The sequence below is a fragment of the Mobula birostris genome, chromosome 1 (assembly GCF_030028105.1).
Source record: "Mobula birostris isolate sMobBir1 chromosome 1, sMobBir1.hap1, whole genome shotgun sequence".
Classification (NCBI taxonomy): domain Eukaryota; kingdom Metazoa; phylum Chordata; class Chondrichthyes; order Myliobatiformes; family Myliobatidae; genus Mobula; species Mobula birostris.
This window is the reverse complement of record NC_092370.1, coordinates 127,797,901-127,813,698: the sequence shown is the minus strand read 5'-3', so window position 1 is coordinate 127,813,698 and position 15,798 is coordinate 127,797,901. Positions and strand designations below refer to the sequence as shown.

The 15,798-nt window shown below is 42.8% G+C and overlaps 1 protein-coding gene across 1 annotated transcript in view; it reads left to right on the top strand.

Moving 5' to 3' along the window:
- The first annotated feature begins 9,054 nt into the window (after positions 1-9,054).
- Positions 9,055-15,798, top strand: part of LOC140191450 (enoyl-CoA hydratase, mitochondrial) — a 33,113-nt gene continuing 26,369 nt past the window's right edge. Inside the window, 1 exon segment of the mRNA XM_072248915.1 lies at positions 9,055-9,136. Coding sequence (XP_072105016.1) covers positions 9,055-9,136 — 82 coding nt within the window.

The window sequence follows — 15,798 nt, the reverse complement described above, 5'->3', positions numbered from 1 at the left end:
CGTCTCCTCTTCTGATTTCGCTGTATTCCTTCAATTTATGCTTTGCCACATGCTCATAAACAACACTGAAAATACCTGCTATAAATTCACACCTTAATTCCCAATTTCTGCTGCATAGCCAGAAATACAAATTAATAAAATATCTACATTTATTGTTGTGTGGTATTTCCAATTGATATTCCTACATGTTGTGCAGCCAGAAAAACTTGTCCAATGGTCCTCTAGTGCCACCAGGTGGTGTGGCTGAGTTTCTCCGCACTGAGTAAAGTATACACTAAAGGAAAACCGAAGACTCCTCAGCGTTTCCTGTGCTGTATTAAGGAATGAAAGAGAACTGTGGGAGCATCATCTTACAATGAAGTTAATGAACTTCCAGAATCTGCAGAAACTACTTCATCTGGCAATGAGTAATAGAAAAGTACAGTACAGAAACAGGCCCATCTAGTGCGTGCCAAATCTTTTAACCAGCCTACAATCGATCTACACAGGGACCATAGTTCTCCATACCCCTACCATCCATGTTCTGATCTAATCCTCTCTTAAACTTTGAAGTTGAGCTTGCATGCACCACTTCACTGGCAGCTTGGTCCACAATCTTATGACGCTCTGAGTTTCCCCTCATGTTCCCCTTTAAACTTTTAACTTTCACCCTTAACCCATGACCTCTATTTGTAGTCCCATCCAGCCTCAGAAAAAAGCCTGCTTGCATTTACCCTATCTCTACCCCTGATAATTGTCTATGCCTCTATCAAATCTCCCCTAAATCTTCTAAACTATTCAATCTTATAACTCAGATCCTCCAGTCCCAGCAACAACCTTGTGAATTTTCTCTGTACTCTTTCAACCTTATTTACATCTTTCCTGTGGATAGGTGACCAAACCTGCACACAATACTCCAAGTTGGGCCTCACCAACATCTTATACAACTTCAATACAACATTGCATCTACTGTACTCAATACTTTGATTTATGAAAGCCAATGTGCCAAAAGCTTTCTTTATGACCCTATGTACCTTTGATCCTATTGTCAATGAATTATGTTCCTGTATTCCCAGATCCCTTTGTTTTACCACTCTCCTCAGTGTCCTATGGTTCACTATGTAAACCTGAACTGGTTGGTCCTACCAAAGTGCATCACCTCACACTCGTCTGCATTAAGTTCCATCTGCCATTTTTCCAGCTGGTCCAAATCCTGCTGCAAGCCACGATAATCTTCCTTACTGTCTACTACGCCCTTAATCTAGAAAATTTGATGATCCAATTTACCACATTATCATCTAGATCATTGATATAGATGGCAACAACGGACCCAGCACTGATCCCTGCACCACTCCACTAGTCGCATCCAGCCTAATTTGCCTCAGGACAGCAAATACCTCTTCCTCTGTAATCTGTATACAGTCCATGAAGTTGATGCTGTTTTGAATAATTTTATAGACTCTGTCCATTTCTGAAGTGAATACGGTTGCAAAAAAAAAAAGCATTTAAGATCTCCCCCATCTCTTTTGGCTCCACGCACTGATTACCATTCTGATCTTCCAGAAGACCAATTTTCTCCCTTGCAATCCTTTTGCTTTTAATATATCTGTAGAATCTTTTAGGACTCTTCTTCATCTTGTCTACTAAAGCAAACTTGTGCCTTCTTTTAGCTGTCCTGATTACTTTCTTCAGTGTTCTCTTGCATTTCTTATACTCCTTAAATACCTCATTTGTTCCTACCTGCCTATACCTGCTATGCACCTTTTTTTTTCTTAACCAGGGCCTGAATATCTTTTGAAAACCAAGGTTTTATCAACCTGTTATCTTTACCTTTTATTCTGACAGGCACATACAAGCTTCGTGCTCTCAAAATTTCATTTTTGAAGTCCTCCCATTTACCAAGTACACCTTTCCCAGAAAACAGATCCCAATCTACCCTTGCTAGATCCTGTCTGATACTGTCAAACTTGGCCCCTCTTCAATTTAGAATCTCAGAATGCACACCAGAACTATCTTACTGCATATTTACTTTGAAACTAATGGCACTATGATCACTAGATGCAAAGTGTTCCCCTACACAAATTTCTATCACTTGCCCTGCCCCATTCCCTAATAGCAGATCAAGTATCACACACTCTGTCGTTGGGACTTCCTGGACACATTGACAAACTCCATCTCATCTAGTCCTTTTACAGTATCAGAGTCCTAGTCAATACATGGAAAGTTAAAATCACCTACTATAGCAACCTTAGGTTTCTTGCAACAGTCTGCGATCAAATTTGTTCCACTGAATCCTGTGGACTGTTGGGTGGTCTGCAATATAACCCCATTAACGTGTTCATGCCTTCCTTATTTCTCAGTTCCACCCATAATGCCTCACTAGACAAGTTCTCCAGTCTGTCCTGACTGAGCACTGCTGTGACGTTTTCCCTGACTAGTAACGCTACACCTTTTCCTTTAATCCCTCCTGCTCTGTCGTGTCTAAAACAATGGAACCCCAGAATATTGAGCTGCCAGTCCTGCCCCTCATGCAACCAAGTCTCACTAATGGCTACAATATCATAATTCTATCTGTTGATTCATGCCAGAGCTCATTTGCTTTTCCTACTATACTTCTTGTATTGAAATATACGCAGCTCAGGACATTAGTTGCACCATGAGAATCACACACCATGCATTGCAGGAAATATTAAATAATATATTCCCAAGGCCATGAACTCTCCCACAAAGCAGGACAAAGGCAGCTGACAATGGGCATAGCACCCCATGTGGATTCTGTTCCAAGTCACATGCCATCCAGATCTGGAAGTATACCTCTTTTCCTGCATTAGATTCATCGAGTCATACAGCACAGAAACAGGCCCCTGAGCTTAACTAGTCCATGTAGAGTCCTTGTGGGTAGAATTTAGAAACTACAAGGGTAAAAAGACCCTTTTTACCTTTTGATGGGAGTTATATAGAGGCCTGCAAACCACAGTCATGATGTGGGATATAAATTACAATGGGAGATAAAAAAGGCATGTAAAAAGGGGACTATTATTGGGGTTTTAATATGCAGGTAGATTTGGAAAATCAGCTTGGTGCTGGATCCCAAGAGAGGACACTTGAGATGGCTTTTTGGATCATCTTCTTGTTGAGCTCACTAGGAGAAAGGCAATTCTAGATTGGGTCTTTTGTAATGAACTAGATTTGATTTGGGTGCTCAGGGTAAAGGAACCCTAAGGAGACAGTGGTCATAATATGATAGAATTTACCCGGCAGTTTGAAAAGGAGAAGGTACAGAGGAGCTGGCCAAAATTGATTTGAAGGAGGCACTAGCAGGACAGAGCAACAATGGCTGGATGAAGAAGTATTGGGAAGCTTTCAAGAACCAACAGAAGACAACTAAGATAGCTATAAGGAGAGAAAAGCTGAAATATGAAGAAAAGCTAGCGATATAATAAAGGAGCACACAAAAAGTTTCTCTTTCCCAGATATATTGTATAAAGAGTAAAAGAGAGGTGAGAGAGGATACCAGACTTGCTGGAAAATGACAGTGGAGAGGTAGTAAGGAGGTCAAATAAATGGTGGACAGGCTTCGTAAGTACTTATGTCAGTCTTCGCTATGGAAGACACTAAAAGTATGCCAGAAATTCGAGAATGTCAGGGGGCAGAAATAAGTATAGTTGCTATTTCTAAGTAGAAAGTGTTTGGGAAGCTGAAAGACCTTAAGGTAGATAATTCACCTGGACCAGATGGACCACACTACAGGGATCCGAAGGAGATAGTTAAAGAGATTGTGGAGGCAGTAGTAGTGATATTTCAAGAATCACCTAGTTTTTGGAAGGAAAATAGCACATATCACTCCAAGAAGAGAGGGAACCAGAAGAAAGGAAATTATAGGCCAGTTGCCTGACTTCAGTAGTTGGGAAGATGTTGGAATTCATTATTATGGATGATGTTTCAGGGTACTTGGAGGCACATGATAAAATAATAAGGCCAAAGTCAGCATTGTTTCCTGAAGGGGAAATCTTGCCTGACAAACCTGTTGGAATTCTTTAAGGAAATAACAGGCAAGGTATACCAAGTAGAATCAATGGATGTTGTTCACCTGGATTTTAAGAAGACTTTAACAATGTGCCACATGTGAGGCTGCCTTTCCAGATAAGAGCCCATGGCATTATAGGAAAGATACTTGCATGGATAGAAGATTGGCTGGCCGGCAGGAGGCTAAGAGTGGGAATAAAAGGAGGCCTTTCCTCATTGGCTGCCGGTGACTAATGGTGTTCCACAGGGGTCAGTGTTGGGACCACTTCTTTTCATGTTATATGTCAATGATTTGGATGACAGAATTTATGGCTTTGTAGCCAAGATTGCAGATGATATGAAGATAGGTGGAGGTGCAGGTAGTGTTGAGGAAGCAGGGAATCCAGAGAAGGACTTAAACAGATTGGGGAAATGGACATTGCATTTGCTTCCTACATTGAGTTTGCTCTGTCATTCCATCATGGCTGATTTATTATCCCCCCCCTAACTCCTTTCTCCCTGTAACCTTTGATGCCCTTACTAACTGAGAACCTGTCACCTCTGCTTTAAATATACCCAGTGACTTGTCTCCACTACCATCTGTGGCAATGAATTCCACATATTCACCAACCTCTGGCTAAAGAAATTCCTCCTCATCTCTGTTCTAAAGGGATGTCCTTCAATTCTGAGGCTCTACCCTTTGGTCCGAGACTCCCATGCTTTAGGAAGTATGCTCTGCATGTCAACTCTATGTAGACCTTTCAACATTCAATAGATTTCAATGAGATTCCCCTCCCCCACCACCCAATTCTTCTAAATTCCAGAAAGTGCAGGCCCAGAGCCATTAAACTCATTAAACCCTTCATTTCCAGGATCATTCTCATGCACATTCTCTGGACCGTCTCCAATGCCAACACATCCTTTCTTAGAAGAGTCCAAAACTGCTCACAACTCCAATTGCAGTTAATGCTAACATTGTGTTTGCCTTCTACATCTGTAGAAATATGCTAGAATCTTTGGTAACTTACCAAATCTCCCCAGATTCCCAATTATGATTAGCTGTTGTGTGCCTTCTTCATGGTTCCAATTAAATCTTTTCCCTTTCACCTCTAATTCTTGATTCCACAAGCCTGGGGAAAAGCCTGTGTGCATTGACCCTGTGTATGCCTCTCATGATCATATACACCTCTATAAAATCACCTCTAATTTTTACCTCGCTCCAAAGAGAACAGTCCCAACCTGCTCAACATCTCTCTCTTGTGTCCCAGCAAAATTCTTGTAAATCTCCTCTGAGCTCTTTTCAGCTTAATGACATCTTTCCTATAGCAGACTGCATTGTAACTGGGTGGAAATCCTGGAGTGCCGTCCACCACAGCAAAGTTAAAGTAACTGCCCCAGGGGACTAACTTTGACAACAGTACCTTCTCTGGGGTAATGAGATGTGGAGAATAAATACTGGCCTTGCAAGCAATGCCAAGATCCTGAAAGATGGTCCATACCAAAGAAGTTTGGAAGGAAGGTATCTGGAATAAAAGTAGAAGGAGCACATTATAGAGGATGCTGACTGTTCTTTTGAAGCCCCTTGCTCACATGACCATGAGCCCTGTCTGGCATTTCCATATATTCACAAGGGAGTCCTGCACCTTCAGAGCACCTGGCTTGGAGAAGAGATATTCAATCAAAGCCCTTCCTCCCATTTCTCTGATTTTCTTACAACATTCAGCGCATTGAGTCCCTTCAGTCCCAATTCCTTGCTTGTTTTCATGGAATCTATTCTTTCTTGCATTTCCATGAACACCCAAGCCAACCACTAACCAGTTTTCCCATCACTTACTTACACTGGAGCCAGTTCATTGCGCCAATTAACCTGACAAGATGTATTTGTGAGGAAACTGGTGTACCCAATAGAAACCCTCACACTTAGAAGGTGAACATGCAAACTCCACATTGACAGCATCCAGGACACGATCAAAAGCAGACTGATGGAGCTGTGATGCTGCAGAACTGACTACTGAAGCACTCTACCATCCTCACCCTTATCCACCAAGGGCGAGTGCAGTTGCCCAAGTGCCAAGCCAAACTTTATTTCTTCTGCCAGTCTCGTGGACACCCGCTGGTGTTCACAATGTGGTCTTTTTTAGAGAAACCAAACAGATTGTGGAGCAAGTACATTCAGTCCACAGCAGTGACCCTCAGTCTCTCCTGTTGCCACTTCAACTCTTCCTCTGATTCCCACTCTGACTTCTGTGAAAGTGGCCTTCTCTGCTGTTGTGTTGAGGGTCAACACAAGTTCCTGAAGCACTCCAGCTTCTACCTGGGCTTAAAACTCAACTTCAGGATTCAATATTAAATTCTTTAGCTTCTGATATGTTTTTTTACCAATATTATAAGTGGCCTTTTGTGTAATAAGCCAAGTCTCTGTCCTATGGTCATAGAGCTCTACAGTATTGAACCACACCCCTCAGTCCAACTTGTCCATGCCTGTACATATGCCAACCCCATTTGCCTCCATTATGTTGCATCACCCTATTGCATTCTATTCAAGTACCTGTCCATAAGCTTATTAAGTATTGTAACTGAAAATGCTCCTACTATCTCCTCGGGCAACTTGTTCCACATAGAACATTACACCATAGAACAGGCCTTTCAGTCCACGATGTTGTGCCAACCTTTTAACCTACTCTAAGATCAATCTAAACCTTCCCTCCTACATAATCTTCCATTTTCTAGAATCTATGCGCCTATCTAACAGTTCCTTAAATGCCCCTAATGTACCTGTCCCTACCACTACCCCTGGCAGGATATTCTACTCTCTGTACTTACTTCTGACATTCCCCCACACTTTCCTCCAATCATCTTGTATCTTTATGCCCTCTTGTATTTCTCCCTGGGAAAAAATCACTGGTTTCCACTCTATCTTATCATCTTATACACCTCTATCAAGTCACCTCTCATCCTCTTTTGTCCCAAAGAGAAAAGGCCTAGCTCGCTCATTGTATCTTTGTAAGACATGCCCCCCAGTCCAGGCAGCAACCTGGTCAATCTTTCCTGAGCTCTCTCTAAAGCTTCCACATCCTTCCTATAATGAAGCAAACAGAAATTAACATAATATTTTAAGAGTGATCTAACCAGGATTTTATGGAGCTGCAACATTACCTTGCGGGTCTTGAACGCAATCCCCTGACTATTGAAGGCCAAGACACTATATGCCTTATTGACAACACTATCAACTTATGTGGCAACTTTGAGGGATCTATGTGGACCCCAAGATCCCTCTGTCCCGCCACACTGCTAAAAATCCTGCCTTAACCCTGTATTCTACCTTCAAATTCGACCTCCAAAACTGAACCACTTAACACTTTTCTGGGTTGAACTATATCTGCCACTTCTCTGCCCAATTCTGCATCATATCAATGTCCCATAGCAACCTATGACAACCTTCTATACTATCCTCAACTCTACCAATCTTCGTGTCAACTGCAAACTTGTTAACCCACCTTTCTACTTCCTCACTCAAGTCATTTATAAATATTACATAGAACATAGAATAGTACAGCACAGTACAGGCCCTTGGCCCACAATGTTGTGCCGACCCTTAAACCCTGCCTCCCATACAACCCCCCCCCCCCCCCCGCCACCTTAAATTACAAAGATCAGGGCCCCAGAACAGATCCCTGCGGAACGCCACTGGTCACTTCCAGGCAAAATTCTCTCCATCTACAAACACCCTCCGCCTTCTATGGGCAAGCCAATTCTGAATTCATACTGAGAAGTATCCTGGATATCATTGCTCCTGACATTCTGAATGAGCTTACCAAGGGGAACCTTATCAAAAGCCTTACTAAAATCCATGTGCACGATATCACTGTTCTAACTTCATCAATGTGCTTTGTCACATCCTTAAAGCATTCAATTGGGCTCGTGAGACATGACCTGCCCCTCAAAAAGCCATGCAGGCTATCCCTAATCAGACTACGCTACACATTAGATGTGGATGCTACAGGGTGATAGTCATTGAGGCAGCTTGTCCTGCTCTTCTTGGGCACCAGTATAATAGGTGCCCTTTTGAAGTAAGTGGGAACTTCTGACTTGAGCAGTGAAAGACTGAAATGTCCTTGAACACTCCAGCTAGTTAGTTGGCGCAGGTTTCAGTACCTTGCTTTTACACCATTGAGGCTTGACAATTTGAAAGATGTTCTTACATCAGCCTTTGAATCAGATATCACAAGGTTGTTAGATACTGCAGGGATTTGCACAAATGTAGTCTTATTCTCCCTTTCAAAGCAAAAGGTGTTTAGGGAGTGAAGAATCATAACCTTTTATGATGCTGTGATTATGATATGATGTCCCCACCATCCCTCAACCATAAACAAAATATTTTCTCTCTATCCTTGTTCTGATAAACGACTTTCAATCTGAAATGTTAACTCTGTTTCTCCCTCCGGAGAAGCAGGGATTCAACCTGAAACATTGACAGTTCCTTCCCTCCCATAGATGCTGCTCAACCTGTTGAGTTCTTCCACAGACTGATGAAGAACATTTGGATCCTTTCCACAGGGACTAACTGCTCCAAGGCACATCAGCAAATCCAGCAGCAGTGACTCTAGCAAAGGTAAGTCCAGCAGCAATGTAGTGAATTCAACAACAGCAAGTCCTTCAACAGAGACTCCAGCAGCAGTAGCTCCAGAAATAGTGACTCCAACAATCTGAGTTGAAGAGCAGTATCCCATGGAACAATGTCACCAACAACAATAGGTCCAATAAAAATGACTCAAATAACAGTGACCCCAGCATCTGTGACTTCAGCCACAGTGACTTCAATAACAATGATTCCAGGAGTAATGAGCTTAAGAATGGTGATTCCATCAACAGGGACTCCAACCACACGGAATCGAGCAACAGCGGGACTGGAATTGGAATCGGAATGTTATTGTCACGTGTACCGAGATAAGGTGGAAAGCTTGTCTTGTGTACTGTTCAGTGCATTGAGGTAGAGCAAGGTAAAACACTAACAATGCAGAATACGTGACTCCAGCAGCAGCGAGTGCAACAACGACGAGTCCAGCAACAATGAGCTTAAGAGCAGAGGCTCCAACAACAGTGACCGCCGTCAGCACTGGCTGCGTGGTTGCTGGTGGTGGCCTCGGCTGCAGTGAGCAGATGAGTCTGCCCCAGGAAACACAGGAGAAACTCACCCTGGGCTGTTGCCTCTGCTGGGCATGTGCCCGGACTTACTAACGGCCTAACAGTGTCCAACTTACAGGACAAGAAACAAACTGGGAAAGAGCTCAATGGATCGGGAAGCAACTGTGGGGGCAGAGGGAAGGCCATTTCTTGTGGCTTCATCAGACTACAGTGACTCCAGAGTCACAAACAGAGAAGCGAGTGTCTTTTTAAAATTATTACAGATATAGACTTTATTCATAATTAGTGCACATATACATCACACCTCAGTAAAACTGAGAACTGCTATCCAACCGTATAGAAATCCCCAATGGATTCTGGCTCAGTGGATATTTGCCATGCTCTCTTCCGATTCATCAGGGCCTTGTTACTTCTATTCCACCCAACTCACTGGGGGCCTGGTTCCTGCACTCTCTTTCAATATTCCAGAGTACCTGGTTCATTGAGGAAATGGAGTCATCAGCTCAGAAAGAGGCCCTTTGGCCCAACCAGTCCATGCTGACCAAGACACCCATCTAAGCTAATCCCATTTGACTATGTTTGGCCCACATCTCTTTAAACCTTTCCCACCCATGTACCATTTAAATGTCGATAATCTACCTGCCTCAACTATTTCCTCAGCAGTTTGTTCCACGTATTGACTACCCTCAGGGTGAAAATATTGCCCCTCAGGTTCCTTTAAAACCTCCTCCTTCTCATTTTAAACCTATGCCCTCTAGTTTTGATTTTCCAACCCCTGAGAAATGACTGTGTTTATTCACCCTTATCTCTGCCCCTCATGATTTTATACACCTCTATAAAATCAACCCTCATTCTCCAATACCTGCTTAATTTCTCTCCGTAACTCGTTCCACTGAGACTCAGCAATATCTTTGTAAACCTCCCCTCCACTCTTTCCATCTTAAATAGCATCTATCCTACAGCAGGGGGACCATAACTGGAAACAGTTTTCTAAATAGGGCCTCACCAACATCCTATACAAGTGCTACACAATGCATGTATTGCAGTGCAGTATTATGTAATTAAAAAATATATTGGGATATTAATTTGAAGAGCACCCAACAATGTGGAAAGTTTACAAATCTGTCATCATAAATGTCTTGTCAATGCTCAATTATGAGAATACAATGTAGTTTGAATTTTCTTTCAATGAATCAGTACTGCTCACCTTTTCTCCTTGAACACTCGTACAGTGTTCAAGAGGCTACTATACAGAGAGCCCAGCTCCTTAGTGTCCCATGCTAGCAGGACGCGAGACTGTGGTCCTTCGCACAGATCCTCACCATGGCTGCACTGAGCTTCAGAGAGGCAAGTATCAGGTAGTAGATCCCTTGTGTAACTTCATGCAGCACACCCCAGCCCCGACTAACCATTAGTTCTGTCCATGGCTTTGGGAAGCTTTCCAGCCAACCATATAATCTTAAAATCACAATACTGTAAATAAAAGGGGGGCTGGGCAACGGGATTCCTCACAGACTCATAGCAGTAATAGTAGAATGAGAGGAAAACTCCCATTAGGGGATCAGCTGTACTGGATTGGGTATTGTGTAATGAACCGGAGGTTACTAGAGAGATTGAGGTGAAGGAATCCTTAGGAGGCAGTGATCATAACATGATTGAGTTCACTGTGAAATTTGAAAAAGAGAAGCCGAAATCTGACGTGTTGGTATTCCAGTGGAGTAAAGGAAATTACAGTGGCATGAGAGAGGAACTGGCCAAAGTTGACTGGAAAGGGACACTGGTGGGAAGGACAGCAGAGCAGCAGTGGCTGGAGTTTATGCGAGAAGTGAGGAAGGTGCAAGACAGGTATATTCCAAAAAAGAAGAAATTTTCGAATGGAAAAAGGATGCAAACCGTGGCTGACAAGAGAAGTCAAAGCCAAAGTTAAAGCAAAGGAGAGGGCATACAAGGAAGCAAAAATTAGTGGGAAGACAGAGGATTGGGAAGTTTTTAAAAGCTTACAAAAGGAAACTAAGAAGGTCATTAAGAGGGAAAAGATTAACTATGAAAGGAAGCTAGCAAATAATATCAAAGAGGATACTAAAAGCTTTTTCAAGTATATAAAGTATAAAAGACAGGTGAGAGTAGATATAGGACCGATAGAAAATGATGCTGGAGAAATTGTAATGGGAGATGAGATGGCAGAGGAACTGAATGAGTATTTTGTGTCAATGTTCACTGAGGAAAACATCAGCAGTATACTGGACACTCAAGGGTGGCAGGGAAGAGAAGTGTGCGCAGTCACAATTATGACAGAGAAAGTACTCAGGAAGCTGAATAGTCTAAAGGTAGATAAATCTCCCAGACCAGATGGAATGCACCCTCGTGTTCTGAAGGAAGTAGCTGTGGAGATTGCGGAGGCATTAGCGATGATCTTTCAAAAGTCAATAGATTCTGGCATGGTTCTGGAGGACTGGAAGATTGCAAATGTCACTCTGCTATTTAAAAAGGGGACAAGGAAGCAAAAAGGAAATTATAGACCTGTTAGCTTGACATCAGTGGTTGGGAAGTTGTTGGAGTTGATTTTCAAGGATGAGGTTACAGAGTACCTGGAGGCATATGACAAGATAGGCAGAACTCAGCATGGATTCCTTAAAGGAAAATCCTGCCTGACAGACCTATTGCAATTTTTTGAGGAAATTACAAGTAGGCTAGACAAGGGAGATGCAGTGGATATTGTATATTTGGATTTTCAGAAGGCCCTTGACAAGGTACCACACATGAGGCTACTTAACAAGATAAGAGCCCATGGAATTATGGGAAAGTTACATACGTGGATAGAGCGTTTGGCTGATTGGCAGGAAACAGAGAGTAGGAATAAAGGGATCCTATTCTCGTTGGCTGCCGGTTACCAGTGGTGTTCCACAGGGGTCCGTGTTGGGGCCGCTTCTTTTTACATTGTACATCAACGATTTGGATTGTGGAATAGATGGCTTTGTGGCTAAGTTTGCTGATGATATGAAGATAGGTGGAGGGGCCGGTAGTGCTGAGGAAACGGAGAGTCTGCAGAGAGACTTGGATAGATTGGAAGAATAGGCAAAATGGCAAATGAAATACAATGTTGGAAAGTGTATGGTTATGCACTTTGGCAGAAGAAATAAACGGGCAGACTATTATTTAAATGAGGAGAGAATTCAAAGTTCTGAGATGCAACGGGACTTGGGGGTCCTTGTACAGGATACCCTTAAGGTTAACCTCCAGGTTGAGTCAGTGGTGAAGAAGGTGACTGCAATGTTGGCATTCATTTCTAGAGGAATAGAGTATAGGAGCAGGGATGTGATGTTGAGGCTCTATAAGGCGCTGGTGAGACCTCACTTGGAGCACTGTGGGCAGTTTTGGTCTCCTTATTTAAGAAAGGATGTGCTGACGTTGGAGAGTGTACAGAGAAGATTCACTAGAATGATTCCGGGAATGAGAGGGTTAACATATGAGGAACGTTTGTCCGCTCTTGGACTGTATTCCTTGGAGTTTAGAATAATGAGGGGAGACCTCATAGAAACATTTTGAATGTTGAAAGGCATGGACAGAGTGGATGTGGCAAATTTGTTTCCCATGATGGGGGAGTCTAGTACGAGAGGGCATGACTTAAGGATTGAAGGGCGCCCATTCAGAACAGAAATGCGAAGAAATTTTTTTAGCCAGAGGGTGGTGAATCTATGGAATTTGTTGCCACGGGCAGCAGTGGAGGCCAAGTCTTTGGGTGTATTTAAGGCAGAGATTGATAGGTGTCTTTGTAGCCAGGGCATCAAAGGTTATGGTGAGAAGGCTAGAGAGTGGGACTAAATGGGAGAATGGATCAGCTCATGATAAAATGGCAGAGCAGACTCGATGGGCTGAATAGCCGACTTCTGCTCCTTTGTCTTATTGTCTTATGGTCTTATGAAAAGTTCAATAAGCCCCTGTAACTTGTAAATCAATCAGTATAACATTTACAGAGGGCATGCAATTCTGGGACTTATTTGAAAAAACTTTTGTAGCCAGTTTGTAACTACGCCAAGGAGATGGGGAGAGATGTCTTCCTTTTCCTTAACAGTTAACAGGGCTCTCACAAGTTTCCCACACCAGTGCTCTCACCCCCTCTTTGGCCAGAGTAAGGTGAATTTCATCTAACGCATTCAAGAGATCATCCTTCGAAACTTCTGCCATTCTGAATGTGATTCCACCACCAGGTCTGTTTTCCCTGTCCTTTCCTTTTGAGCATTCCACAGAGATCCTCTGGTCCACTTCTTGGACACTTACCCATGCATGCATTTCAGATCATAGTCGGAGATTTCAACCAGGCTTGTTTGAAGAAAACCCTGCCTAATTACCATCAGCATATAACCTGGAGCACCAGAGGTCCCAACATACTAGACCGCTGTTATACTAAGGTAAGGAATGCCTGCTGTTCCATGCCCAGACTGTATTTCTGGAAATCTGATCACTTGGCTGTCCTTCTACCGGCATACAGGCAGAGACTAAAGAGCAAAGCTCCAGAGATCAGGACAACAAAGGAATGTCTCAGGTGGAGCAGCTACAGGATTGCCGTGTTCAAGGGCTCAGAGGACCTGAATGAATACATCATGGTTGTAATGGACCACTTTATTAAAACATCTGTAGAGGAGTGTGTACCCACAAAATCAATCAGAAGCCTTGGATCAGACATGAGATCGAAAGTCTGCTGAGTCTGCCAAGGCATTCAAGTCTGGTGACCAAGAAATTTACAAGAGGACCAGTTACTGTGTTATTATGTGTGCATAATAAAGAACTCCAGTTCCCAGTGGGCAATGAAAGGTGTTCACCCAGAACCAAAAGTTACGATGGTGGACTGGTTGCATGCACACGGGGTTGAGCTGCAGTTCAGTAATAAAATCTGCTAACATAAACCCATGCCAAGTTTGTCTTAGTTAAGAGCAAACTTAACATGGTGTCAGAAGATGGCATGAGGTTGAAACACAGAGACAACATTTGAGGAGCATTTTATTCCAAGTTAAATCATCACATTTGAGAGATGTAGGTTCTTTTCCTATGACCAGAAAGAAGGTGTTAGCTTCAACCAATACTTAGCTGATCTTCACACACTGAGTAAGTCCTGTGAATTTGGAGATTTGAGGAACTCTCTAGTTAGAGACAGAATATTTGTGAAATTCCAAATGATGGGCTCAGAGGAAGACTGCTGCTTGAAGAAGATTTGAGGCTGGAAAAGGCTCTGGGTATGTGTTGGGCAGCAGAGACCACACAAACACAAGCTAAGGAGCTGCACAGGACAGACATAACAATGTATGCTGTGAAAACAGGGGAACAGCACACAAGATGTTTCCCAAAGCAACAGCAAAGCAAAGAGGGAGGCTCAGACAGTGAATGCAACAAATATGGATGTAGTTACATTACAAAGGTGTGTGCTGCTTATGGAAAGTCCTGCAATAATTGTGGGAAGAAGAATCATTTGGCAAAGTGCTGCAGAGCTGGGGCTACCAAGAGAAGGGTGCACACGGTTGTTGAGGAAATAGAGGAATACTTTGTTGATTCTCTACAGACTGCTGATGCTAGTGAAACAGAACAGGTCATTCCAGTGACTGTGAATGAGACAGTAATTCCATTCAAGCTTGACACAGTAACTCAGGTGAATCTGTTATCCATGGATGATTACAAGACTCTCACAGTACAGAGCAAGATCTTCCCATTGAAATTAAAAGTGACAGACTATACTGGGGAGAAAATTTCATTAAAAGGGAGCTGTATAGAGACTTTCGAACATAAGGGCAGCATCTAAACGCACAGCTACAAATGGTAGTAAAGACAGTACAGCTGATATTAGGTCTGAGTGTATGTAAAAAGCTCAACCTGCTGAAAAGAGTTTTCATAGTGGCTTCACAGAACGAAGATGACCACACTTCACTCGCGGAAGAGTTTGCAGATGTCTTTGAGGGGGTTGGATGCTTACCTGGTATTAAAAAATATCCACGTAGATGAGACAGTAACTCCTGTTGTCCATGCATGCAGCAAAGTTCCGTTTGCACTTAAACTAGAACTAGCACACATGGAACGGATATATGTCATGCAGAAAATTGAAGAACCAGCAGACTGGATGAGCTCACTGGTGATTGTGTAAAAGAAAAATGGAACATTGCAGATATGTCTAGATGTAAGGGATCTCAATAAAGCCATCATGAGAGCACATTTTAAATTGCCAACATGGGAGGAGATCATGTCCATGTCCCGGTTTGCAGGTGCCAAGTGGTTTAGCAAACTCGATGTGTCATCTGGGTTTTGGCAGATGAAGCTTAAAGGGACAAGTTTGAGATTGTGTACTATTTATACACCACAGGGACAATATCAGTTTCTTCAGCCACTGTATGGAGCTCTGTCCACACCAGACGTCTACCATAAAACCATCCACCTGGTACTGAGACCAAGATGGATGATATCATCATCTGGGGGTCCACCAAGGATGAACATGATGCACACTGAGACAAGTGCTTGATGTGACACGGAATGTCAATTTGAAATTAAATAAAAGAGAAATGTGAGTTTGGTGTTAAGACACTGACCATAGGAGATGTCATATCAGAAGAGGAAGTGAAGCCTAACCCAAGAAAGATGTCAGACAAACTTTTGAAGTGGAGACAGACCACAAACCATGGGTCTCAA